Source organism: Nanorana parkeri, unplaced genomic scaffold (assembly GCF_000935625.1).
Source record: "Nanorana parkeri isolate BGI_ZX_2015 unplaced genomic scaffold, ASM93562v1 scaffold664, whole genome shotgun sequence".
Classification (NCBI taxonomy): Eukaryota; Metazoa; Chordata; class Amphibia; order Anura; family Dicroglossidae; genus Nanorana; species Nanorana parkeri.
The window spans coordinates 400,217-419,030 of record NW_017306932.1 but is presented as its reverse complement, the minus strand read 5'-3'; the positions used below and the strand labels follow the sequence as shown (position 1 = coordinate 419,030).

The 18,814-nt window shown below is 42.7% G+C and overlaps 1 protein-coding gene across 1 annotated transcript in view; it reads right to left on the bottom strand.

Annotated features, from left to right (window-relative positions):
• The window catches only part of SVIL (supervillin), a 126,505-nt gene that overhangs the window by 62,225 nt on the left and 45,466 nt on the right, over nucleotides 1-18,814 (bottom strand). The window contains exons 12-15 of the mRNA XM_018563437.1: nucleotides 17,040-17,176; nucleotides 12,363-12,458; nucleotides 7,504-7,759; nucleotides 4,261-4,852 (exon numbers count right to left, since the gene is read on the bottom strand). Of these exons, the coding sequence (XP_018418939.1) occupies nucleotides 4,261-4,852; nucleotides 7,504-7,759; nucleotides 12,363-12,458; nucleotides 17,040-17,176 (1,081 nt within the window). The remainder of the gene's footprint in view (nucleotides 1-4,260; nucleotides 4,853-7,503; nucleotides 7,760-12,362; nucleotides 12,459-17,039; nucleotides 17,177-18,814) is intronic.

The following is an 18,814-nucleotide window of genomic DNA, read 5'->3' as shown; positions in this document are numbered from 1 at the left end:
TAGAAAGGCAACAGTAACTAACAACCACTCGTTACAACCGAGGTATGCAGAAGAGCTTATCTGAACGCACAACACGTCCAACCTTGAAACAGATGGGCTACAGCAGCAGAACACCACACCGGGTGGTATTCCTCAGCTAAGAACAGGAAACTGAGGCTACGATATGCAAAGGCTCACCAAAATTGGTCAAAAGATTAGAAAAATGTTGCCTGTTCTGAGGAGTCTCGATTTCTGCCACGACATTCGAATGGTTAAGTCAGAATTTGGTTTAAACATAACAGCACCTTTAGGATGTGGTAGAACAGGAAATTTGCATCATGGATGGTGCAACCAACAAATCTGCAGCAACTGTATGATGCCATCATGACAACATGGACCAAAATGTCTAAGGCTGGGTTCACACCTAGTCGTATCGAATATGTGCGTTTGTTGCGCGTTTTTACCGCGGTTCGCGGTAAAGAAAACGCGCGTTTCCGAGGGCTACTTGGCTGTATCCCAATGGATACGCACGGCAAAAACGCCCCAAATAAACTCCTGTACTTCTTTGGGTGTAGGGTGTTTTGTAGCGCGTTCATAGGGCCTGTAATACGCCCAGGTGGGAACCCTGCCCATAGGAAATAATGGGATTTCGGTGTTTGAGCGTTTTGCAGAGAGTAGGAACGCGCTACAAAACGCCCAGGTGTGAACCGGGCCTAAGGATTTTTTCCAGCACTTTGTTGAATCTATTCCTACAAACTAGTAAGGCAGTTCTGAAAAGAAAAGGGGGTCCAACCCGGTACTAGCAAGATGTACCTAATAAAGTGGTCAATCAGTATATAAACTGTATAATAATTGCTGCATGCAACATTCAAAATTTTAGGTGCTTCCCATTTGTGAAAACAATGTAAGCATCTGAACAATGACTAACAATCACAGTACAGAGGATACCTGATGACGCCAATCTCATTTGATCTCAGAAGTTAAGCAGTGTTGGGCTTGGTTAGTACTCGGATGGGGGACAGCCTGGAGGTGCTGTCTTTTCACAGGATGATTACTCTAGTGTTGACTGTTTAAAGTAGTTGGTCTTTTTTCCTATTTTTTTTATCTTGTATATCTGCGTTCTTTTTTGTTCTGTATTTCTGTTGTGAGAAGTGAGATACTTTATTTTATTTGTTCATGTTTTCAAGGATAATTGGGCAAGACCAAAATGGTCAAAACATCATTTGTTAACCTTTTTTTTCAGTCACAGCACCCTTTTAAAAGTATGGAAAACCTTGAGGCATCCCAGTCTAAAATGTTAAAAACAACAGCATTGCAGAGGGTGGGATGCAGAGCAGACCTGAATGTAAAGTGAATGTTCATGCTTTCCTAAATGGATATTACCCTCCCTTGATTAGCGTCATTCTTCTCCACGGCACCCGAGGAAGCTGTAAGGCACCCTGGTTGAGAAAGGCTGTGCAAAAATTTCCAGACATCCCTGAGGAAGCCATAAGGCACCCTAGTTAAGAAAGGCTGGGTTAGAACACATCATCCAGAGGAGCGTGCTTTTGTACCTGCCTTTCAATGGATTTAAAAAAAAAAAAAAGATTTTATTTTATATTCCGGCTGTGCTGATCAACTTGTAGTTCCAAGTAAGGATGAACCTGCAACAGAGAGACAGGAAAAACCATTTCTGCGCTGCCGTTAGAGATTTCCACTTACTTCCTGTCTGATGAAACCATTATCACTGAGGTGGTAAATAAGAGGAAATCTCTAGTGGAGCCCCCGGTAGCGGCAAAAACCTGACAGGTGTTCCAAATTTTTTTTTCGGCTGCACACTTTAATTGCACATCTCAAAGTCTACATGGCAGATAGAATGGAGCAGTACACATTAGATGAAATTTGCACCTCATATCCAATGCCCAGCAGCTGCAATATTTATGGATGCCTTAACCAAAAGATGCACCTACTGCCAGAACAGAGCGCTCTAATGCTGAACAGCTTTGTTGTCACAGTTGAAACTCAATGTTGTCATATTAGCAGCAGAAGCCGAAGTATTATCCCACACTTGCTTTACCTCATCTGACACCTCTGTGTGTTGTAGTCTGTGTGGTCTAAGCAGATGTCTGCCTGCAGGAATGCCTTTAACTGAAACCTTTCCTGAGGCAAACATGGAGATGGATGTTCCCGACATTTCATCAAGGCTCTAAAAACGCATTCACACTGACACATGCATGCCTTTACAGGACATTTTAAATGTATGTAAACGTAAGTACATTTAAACACAGGACCACGTGAACTGGGAAGCATAACATTTGTTTATACTTCCCAGATAATTTCCTCTGCACTTCAACCAAATGCAGAAAGCCTGTGTGAATGGAGCCTTACAGCACATTTGCTCTTGCAGACTTTTAGGGTCATTCTTAATAAGAGATCTCATTCTAGTTAATTCTGTGCCGAGAGAAAACCCGGAGACTGCAATTTGTGTTCTTCTGAAAATACTAGCTGTCTGGCTGTCAATCTGATCTGGTTAACAGATTATAGCCAGGCAACTAGCATTTTTACAAGGAAGTCAACAATGGCATCTTCCAAAGTTTCCCACTAGCACAATGGACATGCATTACACTAACCCAGGGCGGCTGCATCCAAGACCTTCTCCAACATTCAGAACAGTAGAGAAGTCAGTCTCCCAGCTCTGCTTTCAGCCCTCTGCCATGCTCCTGCAGCCACCAACCTATACCAGACTCCTATCTAGGTCTGGTAGAGCCTTCTCAACTTCTGGGTCGTGACCCAAAATTGGGTCGTGACCCAAAATTGGGTCGCGACCCCTTGTTCAGTGGGTCGCTGTGTGCCTTCCACTTTTGTAGGTGAGAGGCTCCTCTGCCTCCCCGTAGCGCAGCATCGTCAGTTCTCGCACCAAGCAGCCATTCAAAATATGCTGCCCGGCGCCGAGTGTCAGCTTGAGATGGGATGGGGCTATGGCAGCGAGGGAGCTCCATCCATTCATGCACCTTTTTGAAGTGTGTATGTGTGTGTGATTGTGTCTGTGGTTATGTATGTATGTCAGCGTTTTTGAAGGCACGTTCAAACTAGTACAGTGTGTTAATCGCATTGTACTGTGCAATTAACGCGCTGTACCATGCAATCACACCTACAGTGCAATCTGGTGTGGTACTCTAATGCCGTGCGTTCCATTGCAGTGCGACTTTGGTCACGACTTAATGACCAAGGACAAATGTGGGTCCTGAGGTTACACAGGTTGAGAACCACTGTGGTAGAGATTTTGGGGGTTAATTTTTTTACTTTCACAATGTTTACATTTTAGCCAGGGGTGCCCTGAGATTTTGCATACTTTTAAAGGCTGCCTTGACTGTAAAAAGGTTGAGAAATGCTGGAATAGGGAATGCCTTAAGCCGCTGTAGTTTTTTTTTTCTTCTAGTGTCAGTCCAATTAGGGAAATTTCACTTAACTTCCTTTTAAGCCATTAAGAGGAGATCTCCAAAATAAGGGGATATCAAAATGGACAGATGGATGTCACAGAACATGTTTCCCCACTGGAAGATTTACCCTTACCTCCTTTCCCTGTCAGTACTTTCACTACTACAAATAGGAGGGAGAAAACTCCCTGGAGAGACAGACAGCAATAAAAACCCAGACGTTCTAACCCTTCTCCATTCTATTCCAAAATAAAAAACTTTAAAGCAAAGCTATAGCAAGAGAAAAAATGGTAGGTGCCATTTCTGACCGTCTTAACAATGCTAGTTGCCTGGCTGTCAGTAATTCTTATACTTTCTGTATCACCGACCAGAACAAGCATGCGGAAAGCATAGTCAGAATTCCTGATCAAACATACTTGTTCCTGGTCAGTGACAAAGTACTCGGGCCTTCAGACCAGCATATCAGCCAGGCAACTAGCATTAGCCTCAATCTTATCTCAGTACTGACCACCTGTATCCTATATTACCTATTCCCTTTGGCAGTATGACAATTCGGTGCCGATGATAAATGACTGGTGTGTGAGAGTCTATTATTTGCTGGTTAGCAGCTGCAAAACATTTCAGCAAAGAGGGGATGCAGGTCTCTGAATTACCATAATATACTATTTTGCGCTAAAGCTACCTGACCAATACTGGTACAAAGATACACAAAGAAAGGCAGCAGACCTTAGCTAGGGACGTGTGAAACGTGAATCCTGTAGATGTTTGCTGAAAAGGGTGAATGAATGAAAGCACAGTCACAGCAAAAACCCATTTTATACAAAGCTACACATCTTTATAGACCAAAAATGTAAAAGCGTCTTACCAGTGGCGCCTTTAATGCTCCATGCGTTGGTTTCCGAGTGTAGATTCTTCCTCTCTGGCTTCATGTCATCCACCTCTACCTGCGGGGAGCTTTCAGCTATTGGCAGCTCTCGTTGCACAGCAGGTTGTAACAGTGTCTGTGGGCTGAGCAATTCCACTGTGTTCTTACTTGAGATAACATGCCCGAGCCTCTTCTGTTCTCTGGTAGATTCCTCCTCCTTTGACACATCTAGCACAGGGTGGACGACTTCCTTCTGAGCAGGGCTAGACTTTCTGGGGCTGCTCTCCTCTGCGGCCAGTGATCTGCTCTCAAACAGGGGCTTGCTTGGTTCAGCCTCTCTCAGTGTATCAGCCTGTGGAGAGCTCCAGGACTCTGAAAGCAGTGAGCTCTGCTCTGTTGTGTTCGCCGTCTCCATCGAAGTGTGAAGCAGGGTGGAAGCGCTGGAGATATTTGATATTCTCTCATCGTAATTGGATGACTTTGTGACATTCATGTCCCCGGGGTAGACAGGAGAAGACCGGGACGTCAGAGTCGCCACAGATGTTACAACATTCTGAGACAATGGAGCGATCTTTTCACCTCCGTTCTTAAACTGCACAAACAGCCAACAAACCAGAAACACATGTCAGTTGGGGAATCGAGTTTCCCCATTTGTGTTAGGCCAGGAGATTTTCATTTACTACATTTAAAGAGAAACTACATACATAACATGGGCTGCCATACAAACTAGGCAATACAAATATTCATACATAGCTGTGCATTCTATTGATGTCGCTCGTTTCTGAATGGTCATTACACTTAAGGGCGGGCTCAATCACAGACTGACGACTTCGATCTTTTGGGGATTCTAACAGGTCATTTCCTCACTGTAGCTCGTAGCATTGCTCACCCTACCCTGACAAAGCCTCAAGTCTCCTCTTGCATCCTCTAACACAGGGGTGTCCAAACTCCGGCCCTCCAGCTGTGCTGAAGCTACAAATCCCATGATGCATCTCTTTCTGGGAGTCATATCTGTGACTGAGAATCTTGCAATGCCTAATGGGATTTGTAGTTCCACCACAGCTGGAGTTTGGACACCCCTGCTCTAACATAAATGAATGTAATTTCAACAGTGAAAGTAAGACCACCTCGATGGATGTAGCAAGGCTGGTAGCTTGAGCATGGAAAAAGGCATAGATATATCACTAATGGAGATAATTAAAGTAGATAAGGGCATGAGCAGAAAGACTTTTGTGGGGTCATCAATGCGTCTCTGCCCAAACAAGTCAATAGGAATGCAAATAAGCTTGAACCAATTTGATGTGGCTTGGGAGGAGATCAAATGCAGGTCAGAAGGTGGTCAACTGAAGCTCAGATACACCTGTCAATGAACTCCGAAGTGTCTCAAACAGGGGTTCGGCTAAACACACCTGAAAAGCAGCCTTCATTTACCAATCGTCTAAATCCCTAAAGTTTTTTTTTTTTTAAATGTAACCTACGACATCAATCTAGTCTGCATGACATTAATAGGCCATGTATTGATTGGCTATGGGCTTGTGTTGATGGCATCCGTTTTAGACGCTTCTGAGATTTTTCAAAATTCACTAACAGGCACATAGGTTGGGACATAGGTTGCCCAAAATGCTTTAGCAGAAAACACCAATGCTTTATCACTGCCCACATGAATGGGCACTAGACAAATGCAAGGTTAAATATCAGCACATTAGAGAAAGCCAAGGTTTTAGTCTTTTTATTACAGTTAAAAGATATGCAGGCTGAACATTAGAATTATTGTGTGAGTGTTTTCACTACGTTACAATAAGCCCTCGTCACCTGGCAGGCATCCAAATCTGAAATGTCAGTAAAACTATGCCGCATGAAATAGTTTTGCTTGTTACATTTGAGAGACAATATAATCTGAAAGGAAGATCACAAAAATATGACACTTTCCCAAGGTCCAACACAATTCCTATGAATACCTATCCTGAAAAGCTGCTGAAGAGAATAAACAAGACTGTACCAGAGGCTTCCAAAACATACAGCAAAACATCTGACATCTAAATGGTAATCTGACATGTACGAGATGTTTTTTTTTTTTTCTTTTAGCACACTTGACACAGCGGTGTTGATTAATTGGCTAAGTAATAGAGGTGGTTTCTCCTAGCAAAGTGTATGTTCACTTTTACCCAATTGTGTAAAAAGTAAAAAAAAAAAAAAAATGATTTCTTCTTTTTTGGTCATACACTATTGAACATTCAAACTGAACATGGCTTCACCTTCTTCACCAACATTCACTTTGTTCTTTCAGCCTTTACTCCTTAAGTAAATCAATCCCAACGACATCACTTTGTCAACTATGACTGATAGAGGGCAGAAGTTCTAATAATGGGAACCTAAAGAAGGCCCTGAGGCAACCATGATGGCAAACACCCAGATGTGTGTGCCAAGACCAGAATCTACTCTGGAGTTCAGCACCTGAGTCCAGGTACATTCATCAGCCTTAGGGGCCAGTCAGGTGTCTGTAGTGAGATTTTGATTTTCATTAAAGAAAACTTGTCATGAAAGACGTGGCCTACTGATGTCAGGACCCTTGTCACCCTTGCATTCTGGCATCAATTCTTTAATACATATGCAGATTAGGCTTTCTGACTTTACTTGCGCTAATTGCAGGCAATAGAAGACCTGATTTACAATACACAAATGGAAATTTGTACCTGTGCACTAAAAGCATCTTCAGGTGGCTCCGTCTATTGCTCCCAGTATCAGCAACATATATACTATACAGTTGTATCCCAATGTGCATTGTTCCCAGTATCAGCAACATATATACTATACAGTGGGATCCCAATGCGTGTGGCTGTATACAGTTAAAAAAAAAAAAAAGCCTCTATAGATTTGTGTCAGCAAGCTTGTTTACATCAAAACTGCTTCTCTCCCCATACAAATCCATGGGAATGCAAATGCAGCATGAAGCAGATCAACTACACCAGGCAGTCATTTCTGAATATCATTGGGGTCTTACAGTGATATCAAAAGCATGCTGAAATTACTCATGGACGCAGGTCCTAAATGTTATAAAGCGCATACATAAGTCTGCAATCAGAAAAAAGGAGGGGATGAAGGGCTCAGACCCTCTCTAAACTATCCAATACTAAAATAAAAATGGCTGCAGTTTCACTTTAACCTTGCTCTAATTACACCAGGGGAACAATTCTATAAAAGATAAGTAACACAGTAACAAAGTATGAGATAAAATGAAGATACCTGTTCAACCTCAACCAGTGTAACGGGCTGAGTCAGGTATCGAGCGTTTGTCCTCCGCTGTCTGATATCCATTCTGCTTCTGGTGGTCACCTCCTTTGTGATTGGTTGTGAAAGTTTATTAAATAAAGCCATCTTTTCTGCCAGGGACAATGAGGAAGAGTCTGGCACTTCGGGTTCCTCCTGCTCACCCTTCGTCTCTTTAACCACTTCTGGTTCTACCTTTGGCACGGTTTTCTGGTGTGCTGAAGCCTGCAAACTACAGTACACAGGACAGTGTAGAGGAGAACATAGAACGACATGAGCAAACAGCTGTGTTTCAATATCATAAACCCCATGCATTTACACACAAACATGCAGGACCAATCATCAAAACGCATCAAAATGTCATCCAGACATATATGGTCTTCTGCACGCATAGAGCGTTTGCTAGGCTTAATTTACCTCATAAAAGTTATTACTGGTTTATTACCCTTATAAAGTCGATTGCCATATGTAACATTCAGAAATAGAAAAGTTAAACTTTGTGCTGATTTATTGATACTTGGCTGCAGAGAAACAAATTGCAATATAATCTTAGGTGTCATCATACGTGTCTGGGAGGAAACTACATACAAATTTACTTTAAAGGAGACTGAGTTTTTTTTTCAGTTGAGTACACGATTATTATTGTGACCGGAGAGTGAATTTTTTTTTCATTGCAACTAGTGCATTTTCACTTATTGGATGTATTATGACTGTATTTCACATATTCTTGTGGAGTCTCTTTCGAGTGAAGTCAACAATGTAATTAGTCTGGTTGAATGATTAAATAATAAGCTTGCAAGAAAGAAAAAAAAATCCAGGGAGCAACATGCTATACCCCATTTAAAACAGGCAAAACACATTGCCATCATGCCGAATCTATTCACTTTGATATATTACAAAAGACAATGGCAGCTCCGATAACTGTACAAATAAAAAATGAAAGACCGAAGCCACACAACCATTTCAATTGACTTTCTCTTCCCTTGTTTTTACTGCAACACTGTACCCATGTCCCCTACAGCCAGATCATAGACCCCTGCGTTACTGCATCTCCCTGTCAGGGCTTTCTCTCCCACTACCCTGAATTAGCATTCGAGTTACTGAACCTCTGCTGTCATATGACTTTCAGAGTTTATTGATCTAAATGCCTTTTGGTGCAATACCAGGTTTCACCTGCAGGAGGTGTTGCAGGCACAATACGGAAATCATAGCAGACATAAAACTGGGGGATCCCTACTCCATGATGCCATGTGCAGTGATCAAAACCCTGTCACTGGAAAGTTTATTTATAATCAACAGTTTTTAACAGAATAATGTAAATGTGATTATAGTTTATGATTTTGGGTGTAATATTTTGCAGTACACAAGCATATATACAAAATGAAGATGGTCTTGTTGCCCACAGAAACTATTCATCTTCTATCATTTCTGTACTCAAGATTTGAAAACAAAAAGGAATCTGGGACAAAACCCACGACTATCACTCCCAAGGGCAACAAGAATAAAATGACTGTAAAAACTAATAAAACGTTCTGGAGAAAACAAGATGGAAGAGGAAAAGCAGGCAATGTGTCTGGCAGAACACATACGACTCAGCAAATGTAGTTTTTCTTTTAAAGCTTTCTATTCCTAAAATAGGCAGAAGATGTAGCCAAATGGCAGACACAATGGCTTACTTTTCTTTGAGGTCTGTGGAATTTGTGTGGCGTTATGAATGGTCTCCAGGTGGGTGGGTGTGTTTGGGGCACCCAGGTATGTAATGTATTCAATTGGCAGACTTGGCCCAACCATTGTATTGTAGACATGATGCAAAGCCACCGCCAGCTGCTGAGTGCTTTGAGCTGTTCAGTTCACTTATACCCTTTGAGGTGTGATGGGGTGCCAATGGGAATTATGTCCCAATAGCCCCTTTTACGCTGCTTCATATCAATTTATGTTTTGCTGCTTTTTTTGTTCGCTCACCTCCCGATTGCTATGAACTGCCCAGTCTGTATAGGCCCAGTGGTGTTACCATTTACATACTGTCACCAAGGCCTGAGTGGCAGATGGGACGCAAACAGAGCTGGCCAAGTAATAACATACATTTATCTTTCAGTCCTAATTTCTGACCAATCTGATATGATTACACAGGACAGACTTGTCAGTATTGCAGTTTTTACTTGTGGCGCTCCCTTGCTTGACATATTACTTGTGGCTTTGGAATGCTTCCGTTTAAAAAAAAAAAAAAAAGCAACCGTGTTAACTGCACTCTTGCAACGAAGCTGATGTGTCTATAGTTCCCTTAGTAGGAACAGGTAATATCTGGGCAGAATGTATACATCAAGGGCCCGTTAAGAAGAAAGGGACAAGACGGGTAATAATTACTAGCCAATACTAGTATTAGCGATGGTTCAACTGCCCTGCCTTAGGGTCCATTCACATAGGTGTGACGTGTTAATCCCATGGCTCCATGCAATAACACTACACAATTAACACTACTGTGCGTTAACACCTCCTGTCCACAATGCAATCGATTGTGCCGCAACACACGATACCGCAATTTAGTGTGTTATGGTGCATTTATAAAAAGTAGTGCATGTAGGTTTTAGCTAGTATAAGTGTGAACAGTGAGCTTTTATAGAGAATTCACAGAGCTTTCAGCAAGCTTTAAAAGCACCCTTCAGCTCCAGTTTGGGAATGCCGATCACAGATCTTAAAAGGAGAACTATGAGGTGAGTGCTTTTCACTCACCTCATAGTTCTAGCCGACCTGTGACAATGAGACTGTCACAGGTCGGCTCAGTAGATCGGGAGGTGAGCGAACACATACCGGCGTTCGCTCACCTCTCGATCCTGTCACAGCTCTCTGCCGTGACAGGGAAGGGGCTGGATTCCCCCCTCCTCAAGCGCTGACTGGCGGAATGGACGGGCGAGTACAGCTGGCTCTGCCTCTAGATAGGCAGAGCCAGCTGTCAGTCACGCAGCTGGGTGGATCCCGGCACAATTGTCAGGATCCGCTTTAGCTGCGGCGTCTCAGTATACCGCAAGCTACAGCTCGCAATATACTGAGCCTAGGGTGACGGGAGGACGCTAGTTTATGTCCTCCCGTTACCCTAAGGAGAACTATGGGGAAAAGACTTAACCCCATAGTTCTCCTTTAATGAACGAGTGTCATGTTGTTACTGAAGCCTGCTGGCTGCCTTTTTAAAGTGACAGTCAGCATTCTTAAGATCCTTGATTAACATTTCCAAAAATGGAGCTGAAGAGTGCTTTAAAGGCTTGAAGAGCGCCGAAAGCGCCACAAATTTTGCTGAAAACGTGGAGTTCACATAAAGGTGCCCACACACCTTGCGATAATCGTACGATAATCGCTGGAAATCCCACGATCGTACGATTATCGTAAGGTGTGTGGAAGCCGTGCGACCTCTACTACTGTAAGGTCGCACGACTTTTATCTTACGAACATGTTCGAAAACCCCCCGAGAATCATACGATTTTCGGCGGGTGTGTAGCATGTTCGTAAGATAAAAGCCGGACGGGCCGGTGTGCGCAAGCGCACACTGCCCGTTCGGCATTGCGGTCATCGGAAGCCCGCCCCTGACTAGGGCGGGCTTGCGATCATCATAAGTACGATCTAGAAATATATATATCAAAACGCTAAAGGTGTAAATAATATGAAACTTAGTGCAACCAGGTAATATAGTGAAATTAGGGTTTAAGCGGTCTAGCCTAAAACCAAGTGATGTATCTTACATAGGATCATGAAACAAAAGGAAAAAATGATTATTGTTATATATTTGATGTTTTTCACAGTGGTTGAATTCTTTTATTGTCCTAATCATTATCTGGTTTTCCACAGTACAATTTAATTATTAATTTAATTTTTTCCTTTGTTTCATGATCACTTGGTTTTAGGCTAGACCGCTTAAACCCTAATTTCACTATATTACCTGGTTGCACTAAGTTTCATATTATTTACACCTTTAGCGCTTTGATATATATATTTCTCGATCGCTGAAAGGATTCTTTCATCCTCCTTTAGAGCTGCTTTAGGTTTTAATTTACAATACATATTTCTACTTTAGTCTCTTTTACAGAAGCGCGGATTATCTATTTTGCAAGTACGACCTGCCTGTCCAAGATGGGCAGATCGTACGTTTTTTAAATTACCTTACAACCATCGCAAGACAAAAGTCTTGCAATGGTTGTAAGGTGTGTGCCAGCCTAACTCTTATACAACCTGAAGCCAGCGTCAATTAGACCTTAATGTCTTACTGTGATATTTGCTTATTACCCCAGCACTAAACCAAGAACCAAGGCACAGGCAGGGGTGGGTTGAAGGGATTGGGGGCCCAAGGGGGCCAAATACTCCTCAATTTCGGCCAAGTCAGCTGGGTTCATCTGAAATTTGAGCAGTGTATGGCCAGCTTAAGGGCCACAAAACAACCCACTATAATTTCTCATGTATTCATTGGCTGATAGAAGTGTACGACAGTTCACCTAAAACTAAAACATCCATTCTGGGTTTATGGAACAATTAAAGCATGAAAAGGCTGAGCCATAATATGAATTTGTAATAAGCATCTTTGGAGTATAAGAATAGCAGTAATAGAAGTCACCTTTCTCAGTTTCACAGTAAGGCAGCACAAGTCCAAAACATCACTATGCAGAAAGGAACAAGCAACCTATTAGGAGTTAATTGTGTCACATCAATTAAATACCATGCGGCTGCCATAGACAAAGTGTTAGTATGAAACCGAAAGCAACAGGTGCTATTAGAAAAGGTGTTATTAATGAGGCATCTGCTGCATTGCATGGCTGCTCTGTTTCCGCATGCAAGATGCTCCCCTGTAGTACCTGATACGTTGCACAGTACTCTTAGTTACAGAGGGGCTAGAGATGCTGGAGCTGGCTGTGTGTGTGGTCACTGTGTGTGCAGCAGGGCTAGGCTTGCTTCAAGAATGCGAAAAGAGAGACAGAAGAACAAAAAGTGAGCACCAAATGAAAAGTAGTATAGGACCCTTTAATGAAAAGCATTCTGAAGGGAAAAAAAAAACCTGTTACCAATAGCAACCAGATTCTTTAGTTTATACACTGAAACCATAAGGGTGCATTCATCCATTCACGGAGAAAAAAATAAGGGTTCATCACACCAGCAGCTGCGATACAATGCACAGCCCGCTGGTGTGAGTACACCCTTATGTTTTCGGCGCATTGGACGGTTTACCTTTTTGTTAGAACTTTATTGAAATGTCCCGGCACTGCAAGTTTAACTGCTCATTTAAAATGTATTTCCACTTTTGCAGTCAAATTTAGGAAATCTCCTCCATATGTTCCTATTTGCACAGCGTACTGAAAAATAACAAAATAATTAAAAAATCTTACCTTTTATATGCTTTGTTAAATCAGGCAAGATGGCGGATTCCAGGTTTTTCTAAGCCCCTTTACAGTGGTTTGTCCCAATGGAAAGTCTTGGGACTGAAATTTGAGGATTGTGTTCATCTAATAAGCTTACATACATAAAATGGCTAAGCCACCTCTGAAATGACAAGACCCCTCACAGCCCCACCTAACATTTAAAAGAAATAGAAGCAAGAAGACATGTTAAACCCTCAAAACACTATCCCAAGTAAAAGCTTTTCAAAATGCAAGAAGCATTTTTTTTTTTTAAAGCGTATGCTATGTGAATGGGTACTTGTACCAAATATAGAATAGAGGTTATCCCAATTTGGCTGCGAAAGTGGAAATACACTTAAAGCTTAGGGTACTTGTGTAAAAGGACTTTCACTTACCTGGTCCCCGCTCCCGCAGGCTGCAAGACTAAAGCTGGCCACACACCTATAGATTATCTGCAGATTTTCTATGGTCAGACGGAAAAAATGCAACAGATTCCTCCATCTATGCTAAACTGTGTGGATGGGGGAATCTCCCGCTGGGCCAAGCTTCAGTATCTTGCTAGTCAGCCCCACTGGCTCTCAAAATACCTGAACAATCGGATTGGATGCAGACATTGTTCAGGTATTTTGAGAGCTAGCGGACCCGACTAGCAAGATTCTGAAGCTTGGCCCAGTGGGAGATTCCTCCATCCACACAGTTTAGCGTAGATGGAATCTGTTGCACTTTTTCCATCTGACCATAGGAAATCTGCAGATAATCTATAGGTGTATGGGCAGCTTAAGGCTCCCAGCCCCTTCCCCTCTATAATACTGCAGTTGAAGGCCTGCTGGCGCCATCAAATTTAATGCATGTACCACAGACCTCCATTATATGGACAGAGCACAAGCTGGTCTGTAGGAGAAATGAAGTGACTGTCACCTTTCCATCTCCCCTGGCAGGTAAGTAAAACTGCTTTACCCAGGGATTCTGCACTTAAATGAGCAATTAACCCCTTCCCGACCGATGAGGAGATTATACCATCACGATCGTTCAGTTAACGACCAGTGATGGGATAATCCCCTCATGCGGTACAATTAGCGTTAGTCCATGGAGGGACCAGAACTCATTAAGCTGTTGATGGGTCCCTTGGGGTCCGAGGCAGACCCTCAACAGCAGATTAGGTGGTCACATCACTTTGATCACAATGATAGCTGATCTGTTATCACAGAGCCGTGGCAGCCACAAAACCAGCAGCAGCTCACTGTGTTGTGCAGCTGCGAGCTGGCTGTGTGTTACAAACTGATGCATAATATCTCTGGAGGAGAATACTTTCTTATCCTCATATATACTAAGTATCAAAGCCCCCGTAAATTAAAAAAAATAACCCCTTGGTGCCCCCGTAGTTTGATAAAAAATACAATTTAAAAATAAAATTTTAACATTTTTATAAAAAAAGCAAAGTTTTAAAGTAAAAAAACAAAAAAATACATTTAATAAAAATATTATAAGAAAATGTACTGCTAAGGAGGCTAATAAAAGATAGGAGAAACATACCACATTCTTAAAATGTTCCAAACTAAAATTGTATTTCACTCCTTGTAATTCATAACCTATAACTCCCAAAATAAACTGAAATCCCAGACATATGATATACAGTACCCTATGAATTAGGACAATTAAAATAATTTGTTATGAATTACTGTTAGCTACACAAATTATGTACACATTCATTTTCCCAAAACTGAAAATTTTTTTCCCCCCCATTTTTTCTTTTTGTCCTTTAAACGGAATATAATGTGTAGGTGCAATGAATGAGGAAGATGAATGAGCAAGATGAAAATTATGGTTAAACACGTGGCAAAATTGCTCTGGTCCCCAGAAATTTTTTTTTTTTTGATGATGTGTCACTAAGGGGTTAACCTTTGCTGTGCGGGGGCAGCCCCACTAGAAGAGGAGTCACCCCCCTACCCCACCCCGGAGATGGGCTTTAATCAGAAACAACTGTAAATTGCACAATTACCTATTTTAAAGATCAACTACACTCAATTTTGTTCTCCATTTTGTATAGATTGGGGAAGGATTTTGACTGCTTTTGTCCACATTTGGAGGGGTACCTCCTTGCCTTTCACCTGCCTATTGGAAAGGTGTGATATAGAAAAGGAATTGAGACGAAACCCACCCCCCAATGAGGAGACTGGATGCAACTGAAACAAAATTCCTGGTCGAAAGTGGGAGTGTCAGTATTGTAAGTAAATAAAGCTATATTGCATTGCACAGTAGTGTCTGGGGGCTGAAGAGATGGTCAGTAAAGGATAGGTGAGGATGAGGAGGACCTAATCAGTGGAGTGATATCTACTTGTAGTATAGTACAAAGGCTACAGAGGAGTTAAAGCAGGAACTACAGGCATTGAATAATATCGGAGGTATGTGAATCACAAAAGCAGCATTCACATATATTGTATGTATCTGTGTATCTACTTGGTTGTACCCTTTTAAACAGCATGTCAAAATATAAAATGTCCAATGTTCCCTCAAAGTGAAATACAAAGGAACCAGATATATAGAGGAATAATAAAGCTGAAATAGGAGAAGCTGACAACCCTACATGTTACATAACAGAAGAAACATTGTCACGTGCATTACCTTATAAAACACTCATTTTGGAAGGCTCATTACATAAAACTTCAAATGTGATCTGATTATAAAATTATATAGAGCTAGATATGTAATTTTATAAAACAAATATTATATCCCCTTCTCATAAGTGATGAGCCGGGGCTTGGTTTGAACCCAATTCACCCAAGCCTGGCAAAGACATACCCCATTCCCAGGCCAATCAGTCATGGCAGGGGCATTCCCTACTGTGCAGCTACATGTCACAAAGGGGAGGAGGATCCCCCTGCAGTACTGATTGGCCCAGGAGGGGGTTTTGCATAGGTTTGAGTGAAGTCAGGCCAACTAGGTTTGCACCAACCCATGCGCATGATTTCTCATATATGCTGCAAACTCAGTGAAAATCATTACAATGTTCTTCTCCCCAGCAATGCGTGTACTTCCCTCCATAAATGGCACAAAGCATTCTGCTTGTCATTTGTCTGGCGCAGGTTAGAAAATGAAAACTTGCATTATATTTAGGTTGGTACAGGCAACTCCTTCACTTCCTTCTAAAAATAACAGTGTCTAGCACATGACTGCTGTCTGTCTAACTTGAAAAGGTCGCCACAATACCCTGCAGTCTGGTCGCCACAATACCCTGCAGTCTGGTCGCCACAATACCCTGCAGTCTGGTCGCCACAATACCCTGCAGTCTGGTCACACTGTGATCCTCCCCGAAAGAAAATGTAGTCTTCAAAAGACCAATATGTCCAAATTAAAATTTACCTCTAAAGTGCACCTGTGGCCAGTCTATAGACTATCAAGTATTTGCATATCCTTAAGCAGTAAATGAGCTTTAAAACAAGTCCCCATTGACATCTGTAGCTGCAGATACTGTGCAGCAGTTCACCTTCGCATTTCACAGAAGCAGCACTAAAGTCTCTAAAGTCTGCTGTCTCAGCAAAGTTCATCCTGCTCCCCTTGCCCAGAGATCCTGCACTGTTTACATTAAAGACTAGAAAGCAGCTGGGGCAGGAGAGAAGCTGGCATAGGACAAAAATAAAATACAAAATTATTGTGTTGCAGTAAATTTTGGGGAGGAATTGCTCCACAGTACCTGCAGCTACAGAGGTCACCTAAAGGAAAGTCGCAAAGCTCAGGTATTGCTTGTTGTAAGTTTCCCTTAAGTAGCAAAATATATAGAGAAGGGTTAATATCATAAAGACTTGACCACTTTTCATCTAAGTCTCCTTTTAATTGCTGTGTAGCCACAATATGCCAAATTCCAGATCCTGCAGCTTATACTTTATTTGGGTTACAGAGAAAAAAAATAATGATGTATTTTCCTGGAAAAAAAACTATACTACAGCACAACTGAAGTGATTCATGTCTCAATCCCCTTTGCAAACATGGTGTTCAGTTATCCATCATTCTGGCAGACAGGATATGAAGTGCCCAGGTCCTTGTGCTACAAGTACTTCATACTTCCCTAGCTAATACACTGGGAGAGCAGCCTAGAATCTAAGAGCAGCAGAAGCACACTTGCACTGTGCCAGCACTTACGTTGTGGCGATCACCACTTCTTCTGTAGTCACAGGCTGAGTGCGGGACCTGTCTTGCGCACGACGAAGCCGCCTCTCTATGGCTGAGTTTCGAGCACGTGGCTTAGGGGCTTTAGAGTCTACAGATTTTTCCATCTCCTGCAATTGAAAGGAAACAATGGAAAGAGATGTTAATGGGACAAACTGCAGTTTAAGCACATGACTTCATCAGTGGTTACCCAGAAATCCCATTACTTTCTGCAGCCGGATTATACAGAGTTTGTTGGCACAAGTACACAACCTAAGAGCCTTATTAAATAAAGATAGAAATAAAAAAACTTGGGCAGTACAAGACACACACACAAAAGAACAGAACAATGCACTCAACACGCACAAAGGAATCCTAAGGTAATTCCAGTTCACTTATTTTTCTTCAAGCACAACATTGTATTCTTAAAGTTGAAAATCACAATTGTGCCTGGACAGAATTACAAACTTTGCTCTAATAAGGTTGATTTAGGAGGGGAGTTAAAAGAAAAAAAAAGGTCTATGTTCAGGAAAAACACAGACACCATTCAGCTAAGCACAAATGAAACCCTGGTTATAGGACACGCATCTGCAGACCACTATAAAGAGAATATAATGGTGTTTTATACATGTTTTCTTTATTTATCAAGGTTAGGACTAAGTGCAATTTTTTTTTCTTTACTTTAAAGTAAATGCCAAATATTGCATATGATTATTATGTTCTATTATCCAACCAGCAGGTGGAGCTCGATACTCCATTCACGTGCAATGTGACTTGCAGTGCAGAGGCCTGCAATGTGACTTGCAGTGCAGAGGCCAGCAATGTGACGTGCAGTGCAGAGGCCAGCAATGGGACTTGCAGTGCAGAGGCCGGCAATGTGACTTGCAGTGCAGAGGCGAGCAATGTGACTTGCAGTGTAGAGGCCAGCAATGTGACTTGCAGGGCAGAGGCCAGCAATGTGACGTGCAGTGCAGAGGCCAGCAATGGGACTTGCAGTGCAGAGGCCGGCAATGTGACTTGCAGTGCAGAGGCGAGCAATGTGACTTGCAGTGTAGAGGCCAGCAATGTGACTTGCAGGGCAGAGGCCAGCAATGTGACGTGCAGTGCAGAGGCCAGCAATGGGACTTGCAGTGCAGAGGCCGGCAATGTGACTTGCAGTGCAGAGGCGAGCAATGTGACTTGCAGTGTAGAGGCCAGCAATGTGACTTGCAGGGCAGAGGCCAGCAATGTGACGTGCAGTGCAGAGGCCAGCAATGGGACTTGCAGTGCAGAGGCCGGCAATGTGACTTGCAGTGCAGAGGCGAGCAATGTGACTTGCAGTGTAGAGGCCAGCAATGTGACTTGCAGGGCAGAGGCCAGCAATGTGACGTGCAGTGCAGAGGCCAGCAATGGGACTTGCAGTGCAGAGGCCGGCAATGTGACTTGCAGTGCAGAGGCGAGCAATGTGACTTGCAGTGTAGAGGCCAGCAATGTGACTTGCAGGGCAGAGGCCAGCAATGTGACGTGCAGTGCAGAGGCCAGCAATGGGACTTGCAGTGCAGAGGCCGGCAATGTGACTTGCAGTGCAGAGGCGAGCAATGTGACTTGCAGTGTAGAGGCCAGCAATGTGACTTGCAGGGCAGAGGCCAGCAATGTGACGTGCAGTGCAGAGGCCAGCAATGGGACTTGCAGTGCAGAGGCCGGCAATGTGACTTGCAGTGCAGAGGCGAGCAATGTGACTTGCAGTGTAGAGGCCAGCAATGTGACTTGCAGGGCAGAGGCCAGCAATG